A 13,083-nucleotide genomic window follows, 5' to 3' on the forward strand; every position below is an offset into this window, starting at 1 on the left:
TAATGATTTTTATGTAACACTTTTTTTATGTAGCATCCTTTGGAAACCCGGGCAATTTAATAACTCTGCAGGGTTTTTGCTAGTTGTTCGGTTTGCTTACATTTCAGTGATTTAAGAAAAAACAGTAATTGTTGAGAATGGAGAGCAATGGAGAAGGAGACTTGTGTTCTGTTCTTCAGATGTTCTTCTACGTTGAAGGTTGTGGCTAATAATGAGTTAGCGGGTAGCAATATGCTAATGTTTTATTTTGACGCGAAGATGACTCGTTTTTAAAAACGGCTCATTTTAATGATTCAGAGTCGACTCTTTCTTTTGAGGGACAATAAGTTTATACACTGTGCACTTTCAGGTTAAAAACTTTCCAAGGTGTTTTCATTCACTTAGAGCTGCGTTACACTCGCTCGTATTAAAAAATCTATAATTGGGTGCTTTTTGCAGGCATTTTGGTTCATTCATTCACGTCTATTTCACGTGAACGCCATTCGTTTACAGCTGAATGTGTATAGAAATACAAAATCGGCTTTAATGTGGTCATGTTTGCAGTTCTGTCTGTGTAGAATAAGAAGTGGAGGATGTTTTGAAATGTTTATTGCGTAAGCAGAAGTCCTTTTTTTCTCTAAAATGATTTGGCTGTGGGCTTGACCACTTAATTTCAAGTGTGGTAGGAGGACAGTTACATGCCATTTCAGAGTATAAAAACAGATGGTCAGACGCTCCACCTGGCCAAGTCTGGCGAGCAGGTAAAACAGATCATGTTTTCATATTTTTTATTATATAACCTACATGTACTGTAATGCGTTATCAACTTAAGGCTGAATCTTTAAATGTCTCTTCAAAGTAATCATCTAAAAAGTCAAATTCTAAACCTTTTTTATGTTTTTATAAATAGACAGATTTTGACAAGCAAGTCATATTTTCCGTTCCTTATAAAACTTATGGATTGTAGCTTGTATTACTGTTTATGATGGCTAATGATTTCTCAGTTAAAAAAGGTATGGGTCTTCTCATGTTTATGGCAACTATTTTCTAAAATTATACGTACAAAAGTCTACATTACACTGTAGAAAATGTTTCTGCCATTTTGTCATACCAAAAAGAGGAACATGAGCAGTTTGAGGAAATTGAGCAATAAGTTTCGTTTAACTTTGTGTCTTTTCCTCCTTCAGTTTCAGTCTCGGTTAGGTCAGTGAACTCTTCTACTTTTTTTCTTGGTTCCTCTGTTGTGAATATTTTTAATAAAGCAGGAGTATATGCATATGGTTGTGACATTCTAAAGAATTTAATATTTCATTTTTGTTTTAATGATTATGGTCATACACTGTAGTGGATCACCTATGAGATGGTTCTACCCTTTGACTGGAGACCCTCTGAATGGATTTGACAGTAGCTGAAAAGACACGCACCCCATCAGATAAAAAAAACAAAGGTTAAACTAAATGTCTGCAAAGCTGAGAGACAGCTGAGGAAGGGACGAGGAAGAATCGAAGATTCCAGACAGTCCACAGATCTGAAAAATAAACCTTTACTTGTTGAAGATACATGAAGCCTAGGCTCTGGGTTCCTCCTGGTGCATGACTAAGGCATTGATGACATTGACTGGCCCCATGTTCCCCGGACCGGAGTACAATTGAGAACGTCCAGGATGTAGTATCAGAATATCTGAAGATGCTTTATTAGTAGCACCTCAGACTCTGCAGGAACTCTCCAGGTCTGGCAGGAGACACCATCCACCCTTTTATCAGGAGCATGCTTAGACATTTCGCATATAGGCACATGGAGGCCATACACACTGACTTCTATTGTGAATCAGCCTGTAATTAACTTGTTTGATTTTCAGCGCGTGTGTTTTTTTTGTTTTGTTTTTTTTTTCATCCAACCCTCAAAGGTTGGGTTGCTTTCAATCACTGTCACATCATTTTATTCTCAACGAATTACACTAGGTATATGACTAAAGTTTTTTAACTTGAATATTTCATCAATGTGTGATTTAAAGCATTTCCCTGAAGGGATACCCTCGTGTCGTTCCAAACTCATAGGACCTTCATTCATCTTCGGATCACAATGAAAATATTTTTAAGGATGAAATCCGAAAGCTTTCTGACCCTCCATAGATAGCAAGGGTCCTACCACACTTATAGTCGAGAAAGCTACGAAGAACATCACTAAAATAGTTCACGTCACATCACCGTCGTAATTTTATGAAGTGAGAATACTTTCTGTCGACAAAAAAACGTTTAACCAGTGATTCTTCTCCCTCGAGTTATTGTCTTCGGCCATTATCAAGAGTAGCACACGAGTACCTTGGCACGTAGACAAGGAGTAAGACTAGAAGAGTACATCTGCATCTACTGGGTTTGCGTACATCAATATAACATAATTTTTGTCACATTGTACAACAATAATTACTGTATTTGCATTATATGTTTAGGTAGGTTTAGGGTTGGGGTAGGTGTAGACATTAATAAAACACAATCTAATAGGTGGACATTTTTCCAGCCACAGCTATATCGTTCATGGTATGCCTGTGGAGTTAGTCGAGGAATACAAGTACTTGGGCACTATTTTTGATAATCAACTGAAATTTTCAACCAATACAGAGGACATTCTTAGGAGGTGCCATCAACGTCAGTATCTCCTTAGGAAACTTGGCTCATTTGGAGTCTGTAAAGACATTATGCTGACTTTTTACTATTCTTTTATAGAGAGCATTGTCACTTTTTCTTTGTCTTGTTGGTTTTCTTCTATTAGTGTACAGAACAGAAATCAGCTGCAGAGTGTTGTTACGGTGTGCTCTAGAATAATTGGCCTGCCTGTTAGATCCCTCTCATGTATATATGATCAGCAGATATTTAGGCTAGCAAATAAGATCATTAAGGATCCCTCACATATTCTCCATCCAGTATTTGAATGGCTTCCATCTGGGCGGCGATTACGTTGTCCTGTTTGTAGAACTCAGAGAAGGAGGGCTACTTTTGTTCCCAAATCTATTTTGCTTTTAAACTCTAAAATGTAATTTTGTTTGTAATTAATTCATAAACTGTATTGTGTATTTATTTGTATTTAAAATGTATTCTATTGTGCTGCTCAATATGTCTTAAAATTGCCCCTTGGGGACAAATAAAGTTTTTTGAAATATCGTTTCAAGCCACAAATGTAAACAAGGAGTCATGCCTGAATACAATTACGATTGAGCGACTGATGTGATGTGACTATTTTGTCAATGTTCTTTCGTTTCTGCGGCCTAAATGTGGTAGGAGCCTTGCTGTCTTTGAAGGTCTCAGATTTCATCAAAAGTACTTTAATTTGTGTTTCAATGATGAAGGTCTTACAGGTTTTCTTACATGAGGTTGAGTAATTAATGACAAATTTTTCATGTTTTGGTGACCTATCCCTTTAATATTGTAAGTGTGATTTCAGCATATAATGTATATCTTAATTTTAGCAGTGGCTTAACTTTACAGAATGCAGAGTTACTTTACAATGTACTTATCTACTAACTAGAAATGGGTAACATAAGGTAACACCTTGGACTTAGATTGCTATAAGGTAAACTCCTTAGCATCTAAGAGAAGCTGTTTTTGCCTTTTTCCTTCCAGTCGTGACATATGTCTGAGAGAAACATTAGCAAACAATTTGGGGAAGGAGTTGATTTTGTCTATTGGGAATTAACCATTGACATTTTACCATTGACGCCTGCTATTGATCACACGTGATCTTGTGTGAATGACAACTTGCTGGAGATAAGAGGTCTTTGCAATGTCTGTTTTGATTCAGTAGTGAGTTTAGAGTCAGGATTAGGTCTGAGGTTCATTACAAAATATAAGAACAGCACTGTAAAATTAATAACCTGACTGAAAATGACCCTAATAATCACTTTGATTGTGTCTGCTTTGGTTTCCCCCCAGGCCTCCTTTCCCATTTCTCTTGAGCCTCGTGTGGCTTCTGATGAGTACAATCCGGTAATTCTTGTGAATCTATTATACATTAAATATTGTTGTCTGCAGTGTAAAAGTTTGAAGTCATAATGGAAAGACATGGTGTGGTCACGATAATACCAGCATATTTCATGTATTTGTCTTCAGGTGTCCCTCAGGCAGAAGTCAAAGAAGAAAAATTGTGGAGGTTAGCGCCATATTGCACAAACAACTTGAGGTGTATCTGAATGAAATGCGTTTTTCCTGTGTCACAATTTCGGTTTTATTGTGGTTTTTAAATGTTTGTAACAGGAAGTCCAAGAATGAGCAGAAGGAGAGTTTCGGTGAAAGATCTGAAGCCAGTGGACCATCAGGGCTGGCTTTATAGGAAGAAAGAGGGGAAGGGATTTCTGGGTATTAAGTGGAAAAAGTATTGGTTCGTGTTAAAGAAAACCTCTCTGTACTGGTACCCAAATCAAGTGGTGAGTTCCTTCTACCTACTACTGTTTTCTGTTGAATATATATATATATAATAAATATTATATATATATATTTTATTTTCATAAATGAACAAAATGCAGTGAATGAACAAAAGAGATATCTAAATCAAATCAATATTGATTGAAGGCACCCTTTGCCTTCAAAACAGCAGCAATTCTTCTAGGTACACTCGCACACAGTTTTTGAAGGAACTCGGCTGGTAGATTATTCCAAACATCTTGGAGAACTAACCACAGATCTTCTGTGGATGTAGGCTTTCTCCCATCCTTCTGTCTCTTCATGTAATCCCAGACACACTCGATATTGAGATCAGGGCTCTGTGGGGGCCATGCCATCACTTCCAGTACTTCTTGTTCTTTGTTACGCTGAAGATGGTTCTTAATGACATTGGCTGTATGTTTGGGGTCATGTCCTGCTGCAGAATAAATTTGGGGCCAATCATACGCCTCCCTGATGGTATTGCATGATGGATAAGTACTGTATCTGCCTGTATTTCTCAGCATTGAGAACACCATTAATCGTGACCAAATCTCCAACTCCATTTACAGAAACATTCAAGGAACCTCCACCTTGCTTCACTGTTCAGTGCTTCACCTGCAGACATTCATTCCAGAGTCCAGAGCACCTGCTGCCATTTTTCTCAACCCCAATTCTTATGTTTTCGTGCATACTTGAGTCGCTTGGCCTTGTTCCCACACCGGAGGATGGCTTTTTGGCTGCAACTTTTTGGTCCATGAAGACCACTTCTGGCCAGACTTCTCCGGACAGTAGATGAGTGTACCTGGGTCCCACTGGTTTCTGCCAGTTCTGCCAGACATTTTCCGATTTCGAAGGGTAATAAGCTTGATGTGTCTTTCATCTGCTGCACTAAGTTTCCTTGGCCGCCCACTGCGTCTACGATCCTCAACGTTGCCTGTTTCTTTGTGCTTATTCAAAAGGGCTTGAACAGCACATCTTAAAACCCCAATCTGTTCTGAAATCTTTCTCTGGGAGAGACCTTATTGATGCAGTACCTTGTGTCTTGTTGCTGTGCTCAATCTTGCCATGACATGAAACTGTCTTTCACAACCTGACTTTGGAAGCAGAGTTTGGCTGTTCCTCACTCAGTATTAAGCCTCCTACACAGCTGTTTCTGTTTCAGTTCATGACTTGGTTTCAACATACGTGTGACACTGATGATCATTAGCACTTGTTTGTTGTAATTTGTTGATAATACACCAGACTATAATCCTACAAAATCCCTGACTTCGTGCAAGTGTATCTATAAGAATTGATGATGGTTTGAAGCCAAATGGTAGTAACACTAAATATTAATTTGATTTAGATTTATCTTTTGCTCACTCGCTTAGAATTTTGTAAATTGACAAAAAAAACAATCATTATTTATTTTTCTGAAAGCATTCGTTTACAGCATTTTTCACACCTGCCTAAAACTTTTGCACAGTATATATACACTCTACATACATACATGTAATGTGCGACAACTTTGATTGTTTTTGTGTTTCCTCAGGCTGAAAAAGCAGAAGGCTTCATAAATTTGACAGATTTTGTCATTGACAGGGCTACAGAATGTAAGAAAAAATAGTAAGTGTTATTTAAATTCCTGTTGATCCTGTTTTTACAAAGCTGTTTTTTTTTTATTATTAGTTATTAATTATAGAATACAGTCCTCTTTATGATAATTGATTCTTTTTTTTTCAAATGTACGACCCTTCACATTCCTTTTTTTTCCCACAGCGCTATCAAAGCATGTCATCCCAAGGTCATGATGTTTTACTTTGCAGCAGACAGCAATGAGGACATGAACTTGTAAGTCCACCGACATCTCATTCTGACAAAATAAAAGCAAAACATTTTTCTATTCCTTTTAGAAACATTAAAAATTTTAAAGTAGTCAAAGCAGTGGTTTGTATAAGCTGCTGAAATAGATTAACAAATTTATTTCCTTTTTTAAGAGAAAACAAAATAGAACAAAACAAAACAAAGCAATCAAATGTGTAATTATTGGATTTGGCCATTGTTGTAAATGTCTCACAATTATGTAATGTGATGTAATACAATACACTACAAATGTATTTCTATGGCACATTTAAAACTGCCATTGACCAAAGTGCTTTCCAGAGTCATCACATCACATAAACGATTCCAGATTAAAATATAAAACCTATTCCCTCTAATCAAGTCTCTTATGATGGGGCAGCTTTTCAGTCACTTCTACTTACTATCTTGTTCTATTGGTCATTACATAAAGTTCATGATCATATGTGAGGGTCGGTCCTCAGATTTGGAGGTGCCCCACTGCTTCACACTAGTTTTCAAACCATTTCAGTAAGTCTCGAATATCCACATTATACCAACTGGACGTTTTCCTTTCCAGAACTGTGGTATAAGCTTTTCCAGATAGTTTAGGCTGAGAAGTACGATCCCTCGATAAACAGATCACCCCCTTCAGTCTTATTTTTTTGTTCTTTATTTTCCAAAGATGGCCAGACCGCATTCAGCGCCATGCAAAAAATACAGCTTGAAGCAGTTAATTTTCACAGTCCTATTTGAAATTGTTGGTAAAATGTTCTGATGTTTTGTGATTCCAGATGGTTGAATAAACTTGGTTTGGCATCTATTCAGTATGAACCCACAGAGGTTCATACAGCTGGTAAGTTGCGTGAGTTAGTGTACTAGTGTAAGAAAAATGTTTGTATTTATTTTTTGCATCTTTATTGTTCTCCTCAGAATGCTACAGTGAGGCCAGTGATCATGAGGAGTCCACTGACACACCACCACCGCCATACTCTGAGCACCAGACCCAAGCTTTAGCAAGTCTCAATGGTCCATCAGCGACTACACACCAGGCAAGTTCACAGATGCACAGTGTATATGGTCTTGCTCTCTTGCCAAAGGTCTGTCCGAACATTATTTGCAAACCTCAAGTTTCTGGTTTTTCATTGACTGCATTCACACAGCAAGAGAAGATGGCTGCCAGTTTAGGGCCTGCTTCTCTGAGCAGGTAGCTGTCTCATCTGACAATGAGTTTGGTGTGATCCATGACTACTGTAAGAATGAAAAGGGAGCTTTATAAAACAAAGTCACTATGATCTATAACTGGTGCTCTTAGCCCTGGCCCTCAAGATCCACTTTCCTACAGAATCTAGCTCCAATCTTGAGCACCTGCCTGTAACGTTCTAGTTTACATTAGCTTGTTCAAGTGTGTTTGATTAGGTCTGGAGCTAATATCTGAAGGAAAGTTGAAAACCCCTGAACTAGAAGAACTATGTTCGAAATTTTGTACACATTTTCACCAGATGTATCTTACCAGTACCAGTATGCCATTATCCTGCCCTCATTCTGCGGTATCTTCCCCATTTAGGGAAGCCTTCCTCCTCCATATTCCTCCCCTGCTCCTAGCGAAGCCACGGGAACCCTCTCCTCCCCCGTCAGTACAATGACTTCCCACAGCTCTGTCTCTTCCCTGGCAAAGCATAGACGGTCTTGGCTGGACCTTGTCTCCCAGTCAAACCCTACTTCTGGCGAAACCGTGGTCTGCTCAGCTGTGGTCCATACAGTAAGCACCGCAATAATGGAAACGTCACAACGCAGTGAAGCCACATCTCAAGATCCCCTTGGATGCTCTTCTAGCACATCAACTAGGCCAATATCTGCAGAGCCAGAAGAACCAGAAGCGCAGCTGATCTCAAATAACACCAGACCTGAAAGTAAGCAAACTAGGGGATCATTTTAACAGCGGTTTTATGCTAGGGAATTACATTGTTCAGCATGACTGCTGATCAATTTAAAGTATATTAGAATTATTTGTTACAGGTCTATCAATAATAATAATACAAAAAAAACAGGTTAAACATAAGCCTTGCTATAAAATGTATAATTGTTTCAATAGTTCTAGACGGACAGGAAGGAACTGATGATGAGATGGAAAGGTTGTACTTACATTTGAAAAGAGCAAGTTTGTCTCCAACGGGTGAGCGGAAACCATCTTCAAAATGGGAATTACGAGCCTCCTTTATAAAGCGTTGCAAAAACCAGACACTCAATGAGAAGATACATCTCATCAGAACCCTCAACAGCACTCTAAAGGTTAGACGTTCAGTTAAACCTTTTCCAACGAATTCTCTCAGTATTCTTTTTACAACGAAAACCCAATGCACTTACTAGTACTGCTCATTAAAAAAACATATCCACTAGAGTTGCCACACATTCTGTGTTCAGTTACCTAGCAGCTAAATAATGACAATACCACTCAGGTTATTTAGACATCTTGTTTCTCGCACAAGAGGCTTAATGTTGATGACTATTTTGTTTTAGATATTTTGATTTTGTTAATTCTTCACAGTTTACATGTTATCACCTCTTGCAAATCGATGTATATGAAAAGGATACTAATCCTATTCACTGAACACGTTTGAAAAACATTTATAGCCTAGGTTTAGCTTTGTTCTGGCGCTCTTATTTAGGCTTCAAAACGTATAAGACTTATATTTTTTATGAAGATTATCTTGATAGACAAAACGTGTACGTTTCATGAACTATGATTGAACACAGAGCTTATTTTCTGCTATAGTCCAAAAGCCTGTGGAAGAATCACAGCTGCCCTCTCTTCTCATCTTCAGTTGTTTGCTCGTAAACTGGTCATGCAATAGTGTTTGTGCGCTGCACTCCTGTGAAACGAGAGGAAATTGGTCAGTTGAGACACCTTCAAAACGCACGTTTACCAGCTGGGACCAGCTCTCTCTTGCTCACTTGATTTCCAGAACGTTGTATGCAATTTCAGTGCAAGAGAGAGCTGCTAACAACATGCAGGAGAAGCGTGGGATGTCTGTCATTGTCACATTTGAAATTTTTACAGTGAAAAAAAAATAATTTGAGTATTTTGTTTTTGTTAAATATCTTCAGATTGCTTGTTGGCACTGCTGGTTTTGATGCTCTAATGTAGAAGTGCGGCTGAATACTGACCCCTGCCAGATTTTTACCTCTTAGCACCCTCTTTTCGTCTTGGGAGCTTCTTTATGACGTCTTAAATATATTGGGAGAAGGGGATCCAGTGTACATTGTACCCGTGGGCCCTGTTTGAAAATGAGTAAAACATGATTTACATTTATTTAAGTTTGAAGGTGTTTAAGTAGATAAACTGGACAATGCATTCACTGCATGAGTTAATTATATATTTATTGAGTGAAAAAATTATTTTCTAAATTTCCTCAATATGAGATAAAAAAAAATATATATATATATAAAAAAATGTTCACTGTTTCTCACAATAGTATGCTTTATTGTTAAATTAAGAAGTTTGCACAAAGTCTCACTTGTCAAAAATGGCCAGACACAAGCAGACAAAAAGATTGAATCCGATATTTGATGATTTATAAGCAATATTTTGAGCATGGGTCCTTTTTTGCTCCGAAACCTCAATAGTGTAACAGGAATCTGAACACAAAACAAAGAGTTAAACTCATTCAGACTTATCTATCTGCTAGCAACACACTAGTAACTTACTAATCATGCCACCATCATGCTATTAGCATTCTAATCATGCTAAAAACCTGCTAGTGACATTCTAATCTGGCTAGAAACATGCTAGCGACATGCTAAATCATGCTAGTAACTTGCTAGCTATCATCCGACTCAATCTTGTTTAAACGTCAGACTTCTCTAAATGAAAACCTTCAAACCGCAAGCTATTTCTAAATAGGTCAGACCTCAAAGTTTGTTCACAAACTTTACTTGTCTAGATTAAATAAAAATCTCTTTGTTTTTTTAGGCTAAAGAAGCAGATCTGCTGACTTTGGAGCAGGTGCTGGCAGACTCCGCTCTCACTGGAAGTAAATTCAGGGAGTGGAAAGAGATCAACGCCGTTCTGCTGCAGGAGACCATTGTGAACTACCCCCTGCAGACTGAGCCCTCGAACGCCTCTAGTGCCTCAGCTGTGCATCCCTCAACATAGATGTGCATGCACCCCGAAAGAGTACACACCGCAACACAAGCACTGCAGAAACTGAGAGTTTTCAAATCTGGTCTTGACGAAGGAATGAAGAGAATTTATCTAAGCCTGTTGTTACTTTCACTTGCTATCGTTCGTCTATTTATTTTTATTTTTTTGTATTTTTTTTATCGGTCTGTTACTAATAGGTTGTTTTAAAATCCTTGTTTCTCTTGGATACCTGTGGCATATTACTTATGTGAAAACACATTCTTTTGAATCATATTAGAAAACTAAACATGTTTGGTAATAGCCTATGTCATTTTCTTCTTTTTTTTCTGCATTCAGTGCAAACCTAGTAAACTAAAATGCTGATTATGTGCAGTCTGTATAGCTTGCTATGTTTTTATTATTGTAAATGCATCTGTTTAGATATATTTATTGATTAAAAGTATGATGCAACTGCTCTGAATGACAAATGTCAACACTGTTCATAGTATAAATAATGTGCATTACTGTCATATTTAGACTATTGATGTACTAAGTAACTAGCTCCTTACTAGCTTTAACATAAAATCATCAAATTGCTGCTCCATATCAATCATTTACGCACAATAAATAACAAAGAGGTCATATCTATACTAGGGCTGGGTAAACTGTACTTTTAATCAATAGGGGTGATCCTGATCCTGAAAGCTGATCTTGCTTTAACTTTAAGGTTTAGGCTAAGGTGCAGACATCACGCTTGGTTTCAGAGATGTTAAATCACTACTCTTACTGGTTTTGTAAACAGTCATAAAGGAAAAACTGGCCATTGTACGCTACCAGACTTCTAAAATCATCTAAAAATATCAAATATGTTTGATATCCTCAAACTGGATGGAATCAAAGTCTGAAGCTAAGTGTCTGTGTGTCAGGCTTCTGCCCTCATAGTCTTGTCAGTGTTGTCTCAAAATGGTCAGTGATATCAAATTACAGCGAAACCTATTCGAAAGAACAAGGGTCTCTTTTTTCTCGCTGCACTTTTTTGTTCTTTTAGGCTTAGTTTTTAGCTTGATTGTCTTGTTGAGTCTTGTTAGCATTCCCTGGCCAAGGCTTGCCCACTGGCTCCCTTTGTCTGGCTGCTAGACCGTTCTGGAGTTTTGTTCCTCAAGTTGCTAAGGTCGCTGACCTAAACTGCTTTAAATTACATTTTCTACAACAATCTACACTCCATACGTCGTAACTGCATAGCAAAAATCCAGATGAGACATTAAACTGAAGTCCTGACTCTTTGTGGTCATTAATAATACAATGACACACATCACAAACAGATTCCCTCCACTGGCCTCCTAATAACCCCCGTCCATTGATTGGCTCTATCTCTCTCCAAGTGGATGCTGTACACTGGTGGTAGCTTGAGAACACATCCCCCTACATGATTGTAGAGCACTTTGGGTGTATAGCAATAAACAATAAAGCACTACACAAATTTCATTTGTTCATCTTTGCAAATGTATTAAAAAATAAAAAATTATTCTATTGCATAAGTATTCATACCCTTATCTGGAAAAGATTAAATTTAGCTCAGGAGTATTCATATTGCTTGTAGACGTTACAACACTTAGGGTGTAGTAACATCTGATGGAGAAGGGCTTTGGTTGCCGTGGCAACCAAGAACCTGATAGGCACTCTAGGGGAGCTCCATGCCAAGAGAAATCTACAGAAGGACAAACATCTCTACAACACTTCATCAATTCGGGCTTTATGGTGGTGTGGCAAAACTTGATCCTCTCTTCAGTTAAGCACACTTTAGCCAAACTTTATCTTATTTTTCGCCGTTTAGATGCACCTAAGTGAATTAAATCAGACCCATGCTCATCGAAATGTCGGTGCAGTTAGATGTTTTAATCAGATTAGTCGTTCGGGCAAGTAAAATTACGAAAATCTACTTGTTTCTGACAAACATTAATGGTGAGTTCTATCTAATGACTGTATATTAAATTTAATCTGCCAGAGTGGTTAGTGGGAGTGGCTGTCATCAAATTAAATTTCCAATCTTTAATTTACAGTAGATGGCAGCAATGTTCTATTATAAACTGTAGCCATTTTTTAACATTTTCACAGCAAATTAACCTGAGAAACTTACATCTTTAAAGTAAATTTTACATAAAATCTTGCTATTTTAATAAGCCAAGTTCTATACAAACCCCTGCTAAATCAGCAAATACTACAAATGAAAATATTACTGAAGTCAACCAGAAGTTTGATTTTACTTCTATATTTTGACTGAGTTCTGAGAGAAATAGTATATTAAATGCAGGATAAGGCTCATTTAAAAGATGAAAAGAGTTCTATGGTCAGACGAGTCCGAATTCAGCGTGGATCACATCACGGATACTGCTAAAAAGAGGAGGAAGAACTTCCAATGTTTTGGAAGGCACTATGAATGCTGAGAGGTATATAAAGGGTTTAAAGCAGCATATGCTCCTCTCCAGATGTCATGTAATGTTCAGGGAAAGCCTTGTGTATTTTGGCAGGAGAATGGAAAATCACAAACTGGTGGTATTACAACAGCATGGTTTTATAATAGAAGAGTCTGGTGCTGAAGCAGTCCACATCTTTCACTTATAGAGAATCTGGTTTGGTGTATCATTAAATGAAAAATACGTCAAAGAGGACCACATTTTTATGTGATAAATCCCCCGATTAAGTTCTAGAATTTGACCTAATCATTTTTCTGGTCTACCAACTTCCAAT

The 13,083-nt window shown here is 37.7% G+C and overlaps 1 protein-coding gene across 3 annotated transcripts; it reads left to right on the top strand.

Annotated features, from left to right (window-relative positions):
* Positions 1–46: 46 nt before the first annotated feature.
* LOC122361674 (interactor protein for cytohesin exchange factors 1-like) lies at positions 47–10,983 on the top strand. Of its 3 annotated transcripts, none has more exons than XM_043262520.1 (12): positions 48–740; positions 1,167–1,182; positions 1,325–3,959; positions 4,083–4,122; positions 4,227–4,396; positions 5,926–5,999; positions 6,153–6,224; positions 7,007–7,068; positions 7,146–7,264; positions 7,780–8,125; positions 8,308–8,504; positions 10,186–10,983. In XM_043262520.1, the coding sequence occupies exons 3-12, from the start codon at positions 3,858–3,860 to the stop codon at positions 10,366–10,368; spliced, it is 1,365 nt and encodes a 454-aa protein (XP_043118455.1). In that variant the 5' UTR covers positions 48–740; positions 1,167–1,182; positions 1,325–3,857; the 3' UTR covers positions 10,369–10,983. The 3 variants fall into 3 exon arrangements, with proteins under 3 accessions (XP_043118454.1, XP_043118455.1, XP_043118456.1); XM_043262521.1 differs by having other exon boundaries at positions 719–740; positions 3,906–3,959; XM_043262519.1 differs by lacking the exon at positions 1,167–1,182 and having other exon boundaries at positions 47–740; positions 3,906–3,959.
* The last annotated feature ends 2,100 nt before the right edge of the window (positions 10,984–13,083 follow it).

Source organism: Puntigrus tetrazona, chromosome 17, assembly GCF_018831695.1.
Source record: "Puntigrus tetrazona isolate hp1 chromosome 17, ASM1883169v1, whole genome shotgun sequence".
Lineage (NCBI taxonomy): Eukaryota > Metazoa > Chordata > Actinopteri > Cypriniformes > Cyprinidae > Puntigrus > Puntigrus tetrazona.

Excerpts from the sequence above, each read along its gene's own strand:
- LOC122361674 (XM_043262519.1), top strand. The coding sequence starts at position 678 with ATGCCATTTCAGAGTATAAAAACAGATGGTCAGACGCTCCACCTGGCC. Across the intron at positions 4,123-4,226 it reads AAAGAAGAAAAATTGTGGAG|GAAGTCCAAGAATGAGCAGA; the intron begins GTTAGCGCCATA and ends TGTTTGTAACAG. Across the intron at positions 7,069-7,145 it reads CACAGAGGTTCATACAGCTG|AATGCTACAGTGAGGCCAGT; the intron begins GTAAGTTGCGTG and ends TGTTCTCCTCAG.